The sequence below is a fragment of the Lygodium microphyllum genome, chromosome 12 (genome assembly GCF_053477565.2).
Source record: "Lygodium microphyllum isolate KBCC chromosome 12, Lygodium_microphyllum_v1.1.10, whole genome shotgun sequence".
Lineage (NCBI taxonomy): Eukaryota > Viridiplantae > Streptophyta > Polypodiopsida > Schizaeales > Lygodiaceae > Lygodium > Lygodium microphyllum.
The window spans coordinates 113747790-113762067 of NC_141146.1; the positions used below are offsets into that span (position 1 = coordinate 113747790).

The 14278-nt window shown below is 40.2% G+C and overlaps 1 protein-coding gene across 2 annotated transcripts in view; it reads right to left on the bottom strand.

The window, feature by feature from the left end:
- The window catches only part of LOC148028172 (uncharacterized), a 33972-nt gene that overhangs the window by 1521 nt on the left and 18173 nt on the right, over positions 1-14278 (bottom strand). Inside the window, exon 2 of one of the 2 annotated variants that reach the window (XM_087689866.1) lies at positions 287-609. The exons of the other annotated variant lie outside the window; for it this stretch is intronic. Within the exon in view, the coding sequence (XP_087545992.1) occupies positions 287-338 (52 nt within the window). The 5' untranslated portion in view covers positions 339-609. The remainder of the gene's footprint in view (positions 1-286; positions 610-14278) is intronic. 2 annotated transcript variants of the gene reach the window in all.

Sequence of the window (14278 nt, forward strand, 5' to 3'; positions counted from 1 at the left end):
TGTGATAGGTATGTTTTGTGCTGCTACCTTTATCCATCCAGTTTTTGAAGAACAGAAAACTTTCCATGTAGAACGCCTCAAAGACAAAGGTACAAGCTTCATAAATAATGAGTTGATAAGCACATAGAGAATAGATATCTTCATGCCAGCCACTCGAGTAAGAATGCCTAGTTAAAGGGCTATCAGAATAATAGTCTATTAGATATCTCAAAGATGCCAGCTGCAGGCATTTGGTCCCCTACATCTGATAATGGCATTCTCTAAGCTAAGATGCCTAGGACTCTACCTTTTGAAGATTTGCAGACATTATGATTCGTTGACCAGGCCCTGAGCAACATTAGCAGTTGTGTGCCAAGAGAGGACTATTCAAAGTGACCATGAACAAAACTACAAGTACAGGCAGAGTTGGGAGGCTCCATTCCTGGGTCGAGCTGCATCCACAAGATCATATGAGGATCCAAGCTATCATCTCTGACCAAAACCAGACATCCCCGAAGAAAATCCCTTCACCAAGCTCTCTCGTAGTGGAGCCACAGATCACGTAGGATGGTAGAAGAGCCAAGAGCTCTTGTATAGATTGATCATATTAGCTCGTATTTCTTTGTTTATCTATGACGATACATACCATGGATTAGGTGTACTAATCATTTTAGCCTCTCTCTCTCTCTCTCTCTCTCTCTCTCTCTCTCTCTCTCATAAAGAAACAGTAGGGTTTATAGTGGAGACAACATAGTGTATACAGCACTACTAGTGAATGAACTCAGAAACATAGAGCATGAATAACATACCGATAAAATGAAATACAATGATGATACAATGATATCGGCCTTTGTGTCTGTAGGACAGGCCTGGGAAGAACCAAGGAGACGGCTTGCATTCCATAGGTCCACATTGGCAAGGAAAGGAAAGTCATTATCTTCTTCTTCCTCATCTTCACAATTCTCCTCCTCTTCTTTGTGAGCAAGCGAAGATACTTCTTTCCTTCTTACATTGTTCTTCTTGACAGTGGAGCTTTCTTACCTGGAGTGGAGTTTTTTAATTGTCATCTCGAGTGAGTTGAGGACTATGAGTACCTCAAGCATATACTATGAGCTCACTTCTTACCTTGAGGTTGTAGAATGCATGGTAGGAGAAGTGATAAGGTGAAGCACCATCTATTGGAAAGTAGCATGAGCATTTGCTAATCCAAAAGATAGTATCAAAAACTAACAATATCCATACTACATATGAAATATAGTCTTTAAGACATCCTTAAGAGCTATCTGAATCTAATGGCATCCGGATCTAAGATCAACCTTGGCAAAGTAGCATGCACTACAAAGTTGATCTATAAGATCATACATTCAAGATAATAGATATTTATTCTTAATGGTCGCTTTATCGGGATCCTTATAATCCACACAAAAGTGCATCGTGTTGGGATGAGTGCACAATGAAATGTGAGACAAATGGAGCAAAAATAGTGTTGAGAGTGAGAGTGAGAGAATCTATATGTTAGGGTACAAATAAGAGAGTGCTCACACTTGTATAAGTTTACACACACACAGATTAAGGGACTTTACACCCAAATGGACTTTACATCCAACAACCTCCCACTTAAAGACCCAAAGTGATATCTTTAAGCTAGCCAACTCCCACTAATCAAATGCAATGCTCATGCTGAACCTTTGCAAGACTCTTGTGAGAACATCTACAGGGTTATTTTGGGTTTTGACCTCAGTCAATGTGACAGGACCATCATCCAAGAGCTGTCAAATGAAGTGGTACCAAACATCTATGTGTTTGGTACGTGCATGGCATTCTTAGCCAGACATACAACACTCTCGCTATCACAACCAAGCACTGGAGTATGTAAAGAAAGACCAAAATCCTTGACCAAACACCCAAGCCAGCTTCCTTAGAAGCTTTTGTGGCTGAAATATATTCAACCTCTACAGTACTCAATGCCACAATTTTTTGCAACCTTGAACACCAAGAAATAGCCCCACCAACCAAGTAAAGACATACCCACTAGTAGATTTTCTAGTGTCAAGATCTCCTACCATATCCAAATCACAAAATCCCTACAACTCTAGTATACCCTTTCCATAGCATATACACTTCTCATGTGTACCTTTTAAGTATCTAAAGATACATTTCATTGCTTCCCAATGTGGCTTGCCAAGGTTAGACATGAATCTACTAACAACTCCCACTGTATTAGCAATGTCAGGGCGAGTTGCAACCATGGTATACATCAAAGAACCACAAGCTGATGAAAAGGTATGTCCTTCATAGCAATAGCAACTGCATCATCCTTTGGGCAATCAGCTTTGCTAAGCTTTATATGTGGCGGTAAAAGCACACCAAGAGGCTTAGCATTAGCCACATTAAATCTGTCAAGTACTTTGCTAATATACTTGTCCTGTGAGAGAAACAAGAAGTGTTGTCCTCTATCTCTTTTAATGCGCATACCTAAAATGTGTTTAGCTACCCCCAAATCTTTCATTGAGAAGACTGAACTCAACTGCCTTTTAAGAACATTCAAAGTACTCTTATGCTTTCTCGCAATCGACATGCCATCCACACACAATAAGACTTCCATCATTAGCCTTTTTAGTGTATAAGCAATGATCTACATAGCTACATTTAAATCCATGGCTGAGCATAAAGGTATCTGACTTTTTATACCACTGTCTAGTGGCTTGTTTCAGCCCATATAAGTTGTATTTCAACTTATAAACCAAATGCTCTTCCTTGGAATAGCAAAACCTTCGGGTTGTTTCATGTACAGCTCTTCACCCAGGTTATCATGAAGAAAAGCAGTCTTCACATGCATTTGGATCCAACTCTAAATCCAAGGATGCAGTGAGAGCAAACAAACCACACAGAGCATAGTCATCTTCACCACTAGTGAAAAAACCTCCTGGAAGTCTATGCCTTCGTCCTTTGTATAGTCCTTAGCAACCAAACATGCCTCGTACTTGGGCTTTCCATCAATACATTTCACCTTGTAAATCCATTTATTAGGGATACTTTCCTATCCTTGGGCAAAGGTACAAGCTCCCATGTGTTATTCGCATACAGAGACTTTATCTCTTCCCGCATAGCAAGCTCCAACTTTCTCTTGTTTTCACATGACTATGCCTCTCTAAATGTCAGAGGCTCACTTTCATCGGTCAATAAAATGCAATCCAAAGATGGCTGAAGCCTTTCTGGCTGTCTTCTGATACATATAGACCTTCTTACCCAATGATCCGTGTCATTAGGCAATGGGCCTACATCCTCAGGTATGTGTACACACCATCACCTAGTGGCTGATTTTCAGCATTTTCTTGCTGTTGTAACCTGTTTTCAGCATGTTCTTCTTATTGTCCTATTCCATCATATGCATCAATTTCTTGTCCATTATCTTCTAGCTATAGCACAATAGGTTGTTGCTCATTTTTTGCATCAAAAGAAACAACATCTTCAGTTAATGGTTGCTAAATGGCTAACTGTTTATGCTGAAATTTGACCTTTTTATCAAGGTTACCATATGTAGCATTTTTCAACAACTTTGTCTCATTAAATACTACATCTCAGCTACATACTATCTTCCTATCCTGAGGAAGCCAAACTCTATAACCCATCTCTCCCTCATCCCCATATCCCATGAAGATACCCTTGATGGATTTCATATCTAGTTTAGTCCTCTGATTTACAAGAACGTGCACAAAGGCATCCCAACCAAAGACACACAAATGGTCATATGAAGCAGGTTTGTCAAACCAAACCTCCTTAGGAATGCCCTTTTCCAATGCACAATTGGGAGAGCAATTGCATACATGAACTGCAATTTTAAAAACCTCTCCCCAAAACTACTACGAGAGATTAGCTGTGGACAACATGCATCTGACTCTCTCACAAGGTATGCGATTGTATCTTTCAACCATGCCATTTAATGCAGGATTGTAAGGAGCTATTAACTCCCTCTTAATGCCATGTATCTCACAAAACTTTTTGAACTAATTAGAAACATACTCGCCCCCATTATCCATTCTTATAGCTTTTAGCTTGAACCCTTTCTATGTGGTAACAAAAGCATGAAATCTTTTATAGGCATCCAACACTTCCTTTTTGCTCTTTAACACATACACCCATGACTTTCTATTGAAACCATCAATAAAAGTGACAAAGTACCGTGCACCCCCATGTGAATTAATAGGCAAAGTACACACATCAACGTGAACTAAATCAAGAATATTGAACTTCTTAACGATACCAAAGTAATAAGGGAACTTCACATGTTTTCCATATATGCAATCATTACAAAAGTCAAGACCAAAGCCTTTTACATCAAATCTCCCTAAAGAGGAGAGAACTTGAAGGTCTTTCTAGCTCATATGGCCAAGTCTTTTATCCCAAAGTTCTATATGTGAATAAACTTCAGCCACAACCAAAAACTTGCCAAGTAATGCTTTATAATGCAAATAGTACAAAATCCCCTCTTTGCTGCTTGTAACAATCAGCATAGAGTCCTTGTGAACCTTCCAAGATCCACCACCAAAGGTAGTAAAATATCCTCTTGCATCAAGCTGCCCAACTGACAACAGACTTTTCTTCATGCCATGTACATATCTAACATCCTGTAAAATCAGCTCTTGGTCATTTTCAAGGGCCAAGTGAATGGTACCTCCACCCTCTATTTCACACGCATAATTGTTGCCTAAGTAAACCTTGCCTAGGCAACCTGCAGTGTATTCAAAAAATGACTCCAAAGAGAGAGTAACATGAAAAGAGGCACTATTGTCCACTATTCATGATTCAGATAGCCCATCATGAGTTGAAAGTAAGGCATTAATCACCTCCTTTTTTATGATGTGCATATCACCTACTAATGCCATAACATCTACATCATTGCATGAGACTCTAACAAGTATCTCTCCAGTGTCAAAGAGCTCTTCAATTACCACACTAGATGCAACATTTGCCTTTGCAACTTCTTTCTGTTGTGAAGGCTGTGCTTGAGCTGAGCTAAGAGTGAAGGTGCAAAGAGTTGAGAGCAGTAGAGAGAGAGTAAGCATGACACTTGATGTTTGGTACAAAGACTTATGTACCACATTTTAGGTTTTAAATATATATAAAGTACAAAAGTGTAACGGTGCGTTCACACCCGAACACGATAAAAGGCACGGTGAGCCTTTATCCCCAACAATCTTCCACCTAAAGGCAACATGCCTAAAGATAGAGGAAAAAATGAAGTAAGTGTATGTATGTACAAAGCTGAAAGACATATATATACTATCCAACCCCCATCATCTGGCGGCAATGAGCAAACCAGTCGACTGGAAAACCTTTTGTGAAAAGGTCTGCAAGATTATCATCTATATGTACCTTGACAAGCTCAATGCCTTCACTGTCAAGTACATCCCTAATAAAGTGATACTTCACCTATATAAGCTTTGTCTTTACATGAAAGACAAGATTCTGTGCTAGCACGATAGCACTCTGACTATCACAGTGGAGGATAGGAACCTTTATAATCCCAAGCTCTCTCACCAGACATGAAAGCCATAAAGCCTCTTTGCATGCCTCTATGGCAGCCACATATTTCGCCTCTGTAGTAGACAATGCAATACACTTTTGCAACCTAGATATCCAAGAGACTGCTCCTCTTGTGAACATAAACACATATCCTAAAGTAGACTTCTTGCAATCAAGATGGCCAATATAGTCTACATCAGTGAAACCAACAACAAATGACTTTTACTTACCAAAGCAGATACACAAATCCTTTGTACCCTTAAGGTATCTCATGATACCCTTCACTGCTTCCCAATGCTTTTTGCCAGGATATGCCATGTATCTGCTAACCACTCACCGCAAATGCAATGTCAGGACGTGTAGCAACCATAGCATACATCAAGCTACCAACAACTGAAGCATAGGGTATCTTGACTATTTCAGCCTTCCCATCATCTAATATGTAGGGTTGTCATCTACACTAAGTTTCACATATGGAGGCAATGGTACACTGATAGCTTCCCCCCCCCCTCCATATTGAAACGTTGCAGAACTTTGGTAATATACTCCTGTTGTGACAGATAAAGAAGACCCTTTGATTTGTCTCTAAGTATACGCATGCGAAGAATGTGATTTTCCTCACCAAGATCTTTCATATCAAAGCTATTGTGTAGACTCTGCTTCAAGGAGTCCAAGGCATGAACATCCTTGCCTACAATTAGCATGTCATCCACATACAATACCAAGAGAATAAGGCTGTCATCTGTTGCCTTCTTGATATATAAGCAATGATCAACTTGAGAACGATGAAATCCCTGAGATTGCATGAATGTATCGAATTTGTGATACCATTCGCGTGGTGCCTGCTTCAGCCCATACAAACTTTTGTTGAGTTTACATACCATGTGTTCTTTTCCCTTTGCAACAAAACCGTTAAGCTACTGCATATAGATTTTCTCATGCAGATCACCATGTGAGAAGGCAGTTTTTACATCCATCTATATGAGTTCCATGTCCTCAGATGCAACTAAGCCCAAGATGGTTCGCAAAGTAGTCATTTTGACTACAGGAGAAAAGATTTCATCAAAATCAATTCCATGTTCTTGGTTGTATCCTTTAGCAATCAAGCATGCCTTGTACTTGGGCAAAGAACCAAAAGTAACTTTCATTTTGTAAACCCATTTGCAAGGTAACACTTTTTGTCCTTTTGGCAAAATGTACCAAATCCCAAGTGCCATTCTTCATAAGAGATTTCATCTCTGATAGCATCGTTTTTTGCCATTTCTTACTATCCTGTCTGTCCATTGCTTTCTGGAATCATGACGGTTCACCACAATCTATTAACATGGCATAATCAGCCACATAGTTTACTCCACGAATAATTTTATTTGGTTGTTTTTGCACTCCAGTCGACCTACAGACCTAGTGATCAATATTTGCTGGCTATTCAACTTGTAAATCTACATTAACAGCTTGTTGTTCTACAGGTACAACTTGCTATATAATTGGTTCAAGTTGTTCCAAGTGCACATGTTCTTGTTGAATTTGTGGGACGTCATGGGCAACATCCTACTGATCATTTACAACATCATTCCCTACATTTTCAAGGACATTTTCAGCAAGTATACTGATTTCTAACGAGCATTCTTTGTTGTCCTATTGGAACATCCTCCCGGAATACAACCCTTCTGACCTCCTCTGTTTTTTCGGGTTGTTTGTGCATGCGATCTTCCTGGAAAATAACATCATTGCTGTGTACAACTTTTCTTTTCTCGAGATCCCATAATCTATATCCCATCTCACATTCATGACCATATCCTAGAAAAATACATTTATAGAACTTTGGCTCAAGTTTGTTGCATTCTTCCTTGCGAATGTGCAGAAATGTCTCACAGTAGCCAAACACTTTCAAGTGTGCATACAAAGGTGGCTTGCCCGACCACACTTCTTCAGGGACTCCCCCTCCCCCCCTCCCCACCCCAAAGGCCCATTTGGTAACCAATTAATCAAGTGTACGGTTATCATAACAACCTCTGTCCGAAAACCATGGGGTAAAGCAACATGTGACAGTATTGTACGGACCTTGCATTGAATGATCCTATTCATACACTCTGCAATACCGTTTTGGGGCGGATTATAAGGAGCAGTAAGCTCCCTTTTAATCCCTTTGTTATTACAAAAGTCTTGAAAGGATTTGGATACATATTCCCCACCATTGTCAAAGCGAAGGCATTTTAGCGTCTTGCTAGTCTGATTTTCAGCAAATTCTAAGAATTTTTTAAATTATCCAAGGCCTCGTCTTTGCGACAGATTGGATAAACCCATACTTTGCGTGTGGCATCATCAACAAAGGTAATAAAATACTTCTTCCCTCCTAGAGATAACTGTGGCATTTGACATCTTAATGTACTAACTCTAAGGGTGAAGACTTTAGAGAGAGATTTTTTGTGTGACATTTGAGCATGTTTACCATAAATACAATGATTACACTGTTCAAAATCAGCATACCTCAAAGACAGTAAATAACCCAAACAAGAGAGCACTTTCATTCCAAATTGACTCATGTGTCCAACCAGCTATGCCACAAAGAAACACTTGGCTGCTCAGTTATAGCGACAACATGGTCACGCACACTAGATACATACAAAGGATACAAAGTATCACTTTTGGACCCCTTGGCAACAATGCAGGAGCCCTTACATATTTTCCATTTGCTATCCCCAAAGGTGGTGTGATAGCCTTCATCATCTAGTTGCCCTGTGCTTATCAAACTCTTCTTGAGTTGAGATACGTGTCTCACATTATGCAAATCAAACATGAAGCCATGCTAAGATTCTAGTTTCACACTGCCAATGCCTGCAATTTTACATGCATAGTTATTCCCTAAGTGGACAACACCACATACAACACCATTCTAGTCAGAGAACCACTCATGATGTGGTGTGACATGAAAGGACATATCTAAATCAAGTATCCAAGTGTGAATATCAACCTCAAAATCTGCAATCAATGCATGTGCATCCAAAGAAGAAACAAAAAGTATATCACCATCCCTGTCATTATCATGAGTGACTACATTAAACTCTTCTATTTTCACATTGCTCTTTTAGGTATATTGATTGTCCTTGTTTTCAACCTTGTTGGCTTCCTTGTTTTTGTTTTTTCCCTTCTCTTTCTTCAATTGAAAGTAATCCCTTTTGTAGTGCCCATTTTTGCCACAATGATGGCACTCCACATTCTTTCCATGAGATTTATTGCATGCTCTATTTGAGAACTTGTTTACTAAGTTATTCTGCTTATTGAGTTCTTCCATCAGCAAAGAACTCTCCACATCAAAGTATAACAGCTGAGCATTCAAATTAGTCAAAGCTGTCCTGAAAGTATACCGACTTTCAGGTAGAGTGCATGCTTTGTTTGTGCCAGGTATAAAGAATAATCTACTCTTTGTTTCTTCTTTGGCACGTTGTGGATTGCAGGTCACATTCGATAATGACAGATACATGGTGAGAGACAAAGAACACATGACTTTGGTCTTAACTGGCACTTTATGTCATGAGTTATATGAGTTGGATGCTCTTTCAATTGATCAACCAGCATACTACACATCCACTATTACTCTTGCTATGATACAGGCAGAGTTATGACATGCTCGCATGGGGGATGTGAACTTTGGTAGCTTGACGCTCTTACAGCGTATACAGATGCTAGATGAATTGCCTCTTCTGGAGAGACATCTTGAGCACTTGTGCGAGGGATGTATTTTAGGGAAAATGCATCGGTTTTCGTTTCCCCTTGATGTTGCTTTTAGAGCCACAACCAAGTTACAGTTAGTGCATTCATATGTATGTGGGTCTATGCAGACAAAGTCATTGGGAGGATGTTACTATTTTGTGACTTTTATTGATGACTTTACTTGATTCTGCTTTGTCTATTCTTTGGTAAAGAAGTCAAAAGTGTATGACACATTCTTGGTTTTTGTTGCACTTGTTGAAAACCAATCTGGCTGTAAAATAAAGACTTTCCACTCTGACCGAGGGGGGAATAAATGTCCTCTATACTAAATTCTTTTTTGAAGCAGAAGAGCATTGTTCATCAGTTCACTATTGCTTATACTCCACAACAGAATGGGGTTGCAGAGGGGAAGAATAGATCACTCATGGAGATGGCTAGATGTATGCTAAAAGCAAAGAGCTTGCCACACAGTTTTTGGATGAAAGCTATTATGTGTGCTTGCCATGTTTTGGACAGATTCTCCACCAAAGCATTAAAGAAAATTACACCTTTTGAGACTTGGAACAACTGGAAACCTTGTGTTGAACACTTTCGTACCTTTGGGTGTCTTGCATATCCACACATTCCCTAGGTACTCAGAAAAAAGTTGCATAACAAGGCTGTCAAATGCATTTTTGTGGGATATAGTAGTGAGAGCAAAGGCTACAAACTCTATGATCTTGTCTCTGAAAAGGTGTTTGTCAGTAGGGATATACTATTTGATGAAAAATCAGAATTATCCCTCGCTTGTTTAAACACATATCAGACTGCCCATGATGTATTTGAAGGGCTGCTACCCATTACATTTGGTGATTCAGCTGGAGTTTAAGTGAACTCAATGTTCAGCTACCTGCTCCATTGGAAAATGCAAAAAATCAGCCATTGGCTAATCTAAATATTCAGCAAATTGCTGAAACTGAAATTCAGTCAGAGCTTATGCACAATCAGGAGGCAAGACAAATGCCTAGATGGTATTTATAGATTATAAAAGATAGACATCTCGATGCACCTATGGCTGGTCGTACTAGAAGGCAAGCTCATATGCATGATACTGTACATACCATGGAGTTTGTTATGGCAGCAAGCACACTTGATAATGAGGAGCCTGAATGTTTTGAGGATGCACAACAAAGTATGCATTGGATGGCAACAATGCAAGCTGAATTGGATTCTATAACTAAGAATCAAACATGGGATTTAGTATCTTTGCCCATTGGGAAGAAAGCCATTGGAACAAAATGGGTTTACAAGCTGAAATAGAATGCAAATGGATCCATTGACAAATATAAGGCAAGGCTTGTAGCTAAAGGCTACGCGCAAAAGAAAGGCATTGACTATGAGGAGGCATTTCCTCCATCCCGAATGACGACCATCAAGTTTGGCTGCCCATTATGGATGGACTGTGCATCAGTTGGATATTAAAACTGCATTTTTACATGGGGAACTTCATGAGAAAGTATATGTATAGCAGCCCATTGGTTTTGTAGTTGAGGGATCCAAACACTTGGTTTGCAAGCTGAAAAAGGCTTTACATGGTTTGAAACAAGCTCCTAGAGCTTGGTATGCAAAGATGGATGCCTTTTTGCTCAGCCAAGGGTTTATAAATAGCTCATCTGAGTCTACCCTTTACGTATGTAAAGAAGGGGGATCCATGCTGATCATTTGTCTATATGTTGATGATCTTTTGCTTACAGAGACACATGCTGATCAGATTTCAGCATTCAAACAAAATTTGCAGCAAACTTTTGAGATGTCAGACTCGAGGTCTTTGCAATATTACTTGGGCATTCAATTCATACATGATGCTAGAGGTATTGGTTTATCACAGTCAAGATACATTGGTAAACTTCTTGAGAAGTTTGGCTTACAAGTTTGCAAGCCAGTCTGTACACCAATGGAACCTCGACTAAAGATGTCATTACATGATGACAGTGATTGGTTTGATATACACACATATGCTCCAGCAGTTGGATGTCTTATTTACCTATGCAATACTAGGCCGGACATACAGTTTGCAGTTTCAGCCTTGAGCAGATATATGCATCAGCCACGCATGTCACATTGGCAAGCTCTTAAGCATGTCTTTCGTTACTTGCAAGGTACTAGATCTCTTGGATTGCTTTATGCCAAGGGGGGACCACTGTAGTTACATGCTTACAGTGATTCTGATTGGGCTAGTGATTATAATTCATGTCACTCCACTAGTGGCAATTGTTTCTTTCTTGGCTCATCTTGTATATCTTAGCTTAGCAAGAAACAATCCATTGTTGCCACATCAACATGTGAAGTTGAATACAAGGCAGCTTTCACTACCACAGTTGAATGCGTATGGATTAGAAACTTGCTAGTTGATCTGGATGTATCTGTTACGCAGCCTACTCCTCTGTTCACCGATAGTCAAAGTGCCATTGCAGTGACACAGAACCCAGTGTTTCATGTACGCACCAAACACATTGAGATACATTATCACTTTGTCAAAGAGAGGCTACAGGCAGGTGATATCAGCCTTGTCTATTGTCCTACCACCAGTAATGTGGCAAACATCTTCACCAAAGCTCTTCCTCGTGACAAATTTGAAGCATTTCGCAATGCTTTAAATTTGATCCCCTTTGGTGGCAGATGATCCTTGTACTTTTGATCACTCTTCACTCTAGGGGGGGTTTGTTGGGTTTTCACTCACGCCTACGCTCACAAAGAAGTGACAGTGTGATCAGTAGGACACTGGAGCACTTTTTACTCACGATACGAGAGGTTTTTTCCCCCAGACTTATTGTCTTGTTTCGTATGTGCTTATGTCACACACTTACAGGCACTTATCGTGTTCAAGTGTGAACACCCCCTACAACCCTAAGGTTTAAGGGTTGTACTTTGTACTTTCAGATTACACTCTTTCAGTCTATTGCATTGGATGTCATGCTTCACTCTCCACACTGTCTATTGCACTCTTGAGTTGAGCTTCAATCCTCTCCATCTCACATTTATGACACTAAATATTAGGCTGAACATTCAGCTAGTTTCAGCCCAAAATTTCAAGCGATAAGAGCAAGATTTGATCCAAATTCATGTACAACAGTAGAAGGGATGACTTTCAACAATATAACTAAGATTTCAGCATATAATCCATGCATACACCATTGCAAGGTGACTCGCACTTCAGTAATATCATCGAAAATACCTTTGCAACAATCCCAGATCTGCAAATCATCATTAAGACTGCTGCACCATGAATATTCCGCAATATATCAACTCCATGGGAGTTGCCAAACATGTGTATTGTATACACATGTAAGCACTTCTAATACACAAAAACTCTAGAATTCTCTGCAATTTCTTCAAAATCTCACAAGTGGGAGATAATAAACTTGAATTTCACTGCTTACAGCACCAAGATTGCTTCAGCAATGTCCCCAATGTGCATTTCACACATCAATTTTGCCAAAATTCACAAATTTCAGCAAAAGCCCAAAAATTTCACTCAGCAATCTTTGCAAAAGCCCCAAATTTCTCAAGTTCAAGTGTGCACCAATGTCAATAAATTCGGCTCAGCTGAGCAAAATTTCACTAATACATGAAAAGCCCCAAAATTTTCAAGGCTAGTGTGCACAATTTCTGCAATTTTCGGGTCCAATGTCACTATTATGCATGAACAACATCAAATCTGGGAAAACCCAAAATTTTCTAGCATAAATATGCACAAATGTGAGAGTTGTGCTTACACATGCAAACCCTTGTCAATGAGAAGGGGGGGCAAACTGCAGAATTTTTTTTTAAAAACTGACGAAAAAAAATGACAGATGCGCTGCCGTTTACCTGTCCGCTTTCACGTGGACTTCACCAAGCATCGCCTGTCCACACAGTCGCCAGCTCACGCCAAACACGCCTGCTCATGCTTGACTTGTGCAAGCCATTGTCTGCTCACGCCATTGCCAGCTGATCTCCACCTAGCCTGTTTGGTCAAAAACGATCATCGCCTGCTGATCCGCTACCCACATTGGTCTGAAACAATGCAACTAGCCAACCTAACTAGTCGTCTAGTCAAGCCGAATGGCTACTGCCCATCGATTGGCTGAAATATGAACAACCTAGTTCCTTCTTCGCACGTGCGCTGAACTAACTCGCACTGTCCTCGAGAAGCGCGCACACCCTTGCCGCAGCTCTAATACTAGTTTGTTGGGATGAGTGCACAATGAGGTGCGAGAAAAAAATGGAGCAAGAGCAATGTCGAGAGTGAGAGTGAGAGAATCCCAAGATGAGTGTACAGCGAGTGACACTACACAATGAATAAGATGTATTTATACGTTAGGGTAAAATAAGGGTGTGTTCACACCCGTATAAGTTTATACACACAGAGATTAAGGGACTTTACACCCAACACATCGTACTATCCTTCATTTTCGCAAGATAGACAAGTACACCCCATGGAGACTTATTGCACTTATCATGTTCCTCCTAAGTTCTGGTATAAATGCTCCCTTATCCAAGGACACTTTTTATTTTCTAGCTAGAGAAGGATTTTTCCTCATGTGAACACCTGTAAGTGGTTGTGGTACTTAGAACGTTAGGAATTGTACTTTCATATTTTTCTCACATAGTGAATGTGACATTCTAGCACTCTCTTCTCTCTTGTTGTTGTTCAATTGTTCACTGTGAGTGCGTTTGTGTGCATGCTGTTGAACCCCAACAACCGAGCAGTGGTATCAAAGCTTACCTTGCAACCGCCACCAACACCGCCTTAGCCATCATTGAGCCTCGAGCTCAGTCGCTCTTCTCCTCACCGATTGTCCATCAATTAGTTGTTGCCTACACTCATTACACTTGCATCTTGCTTCCTGTCAACAACAGTTTGTGATCTACACTCGTCACCAACCTGCTCACCATCCTTTGCATGTGCTGCATGTCACCTGCCTGAGTAGCCTCCGTTTTTGCATTGATAGCTCAATCAGCTCTCCCGCTGCCCGATTCTTACCACGCTGCCCAAGAGTCTCTGCGACAGCCCCTAGCATGCACTGACCAATTCTGTTGT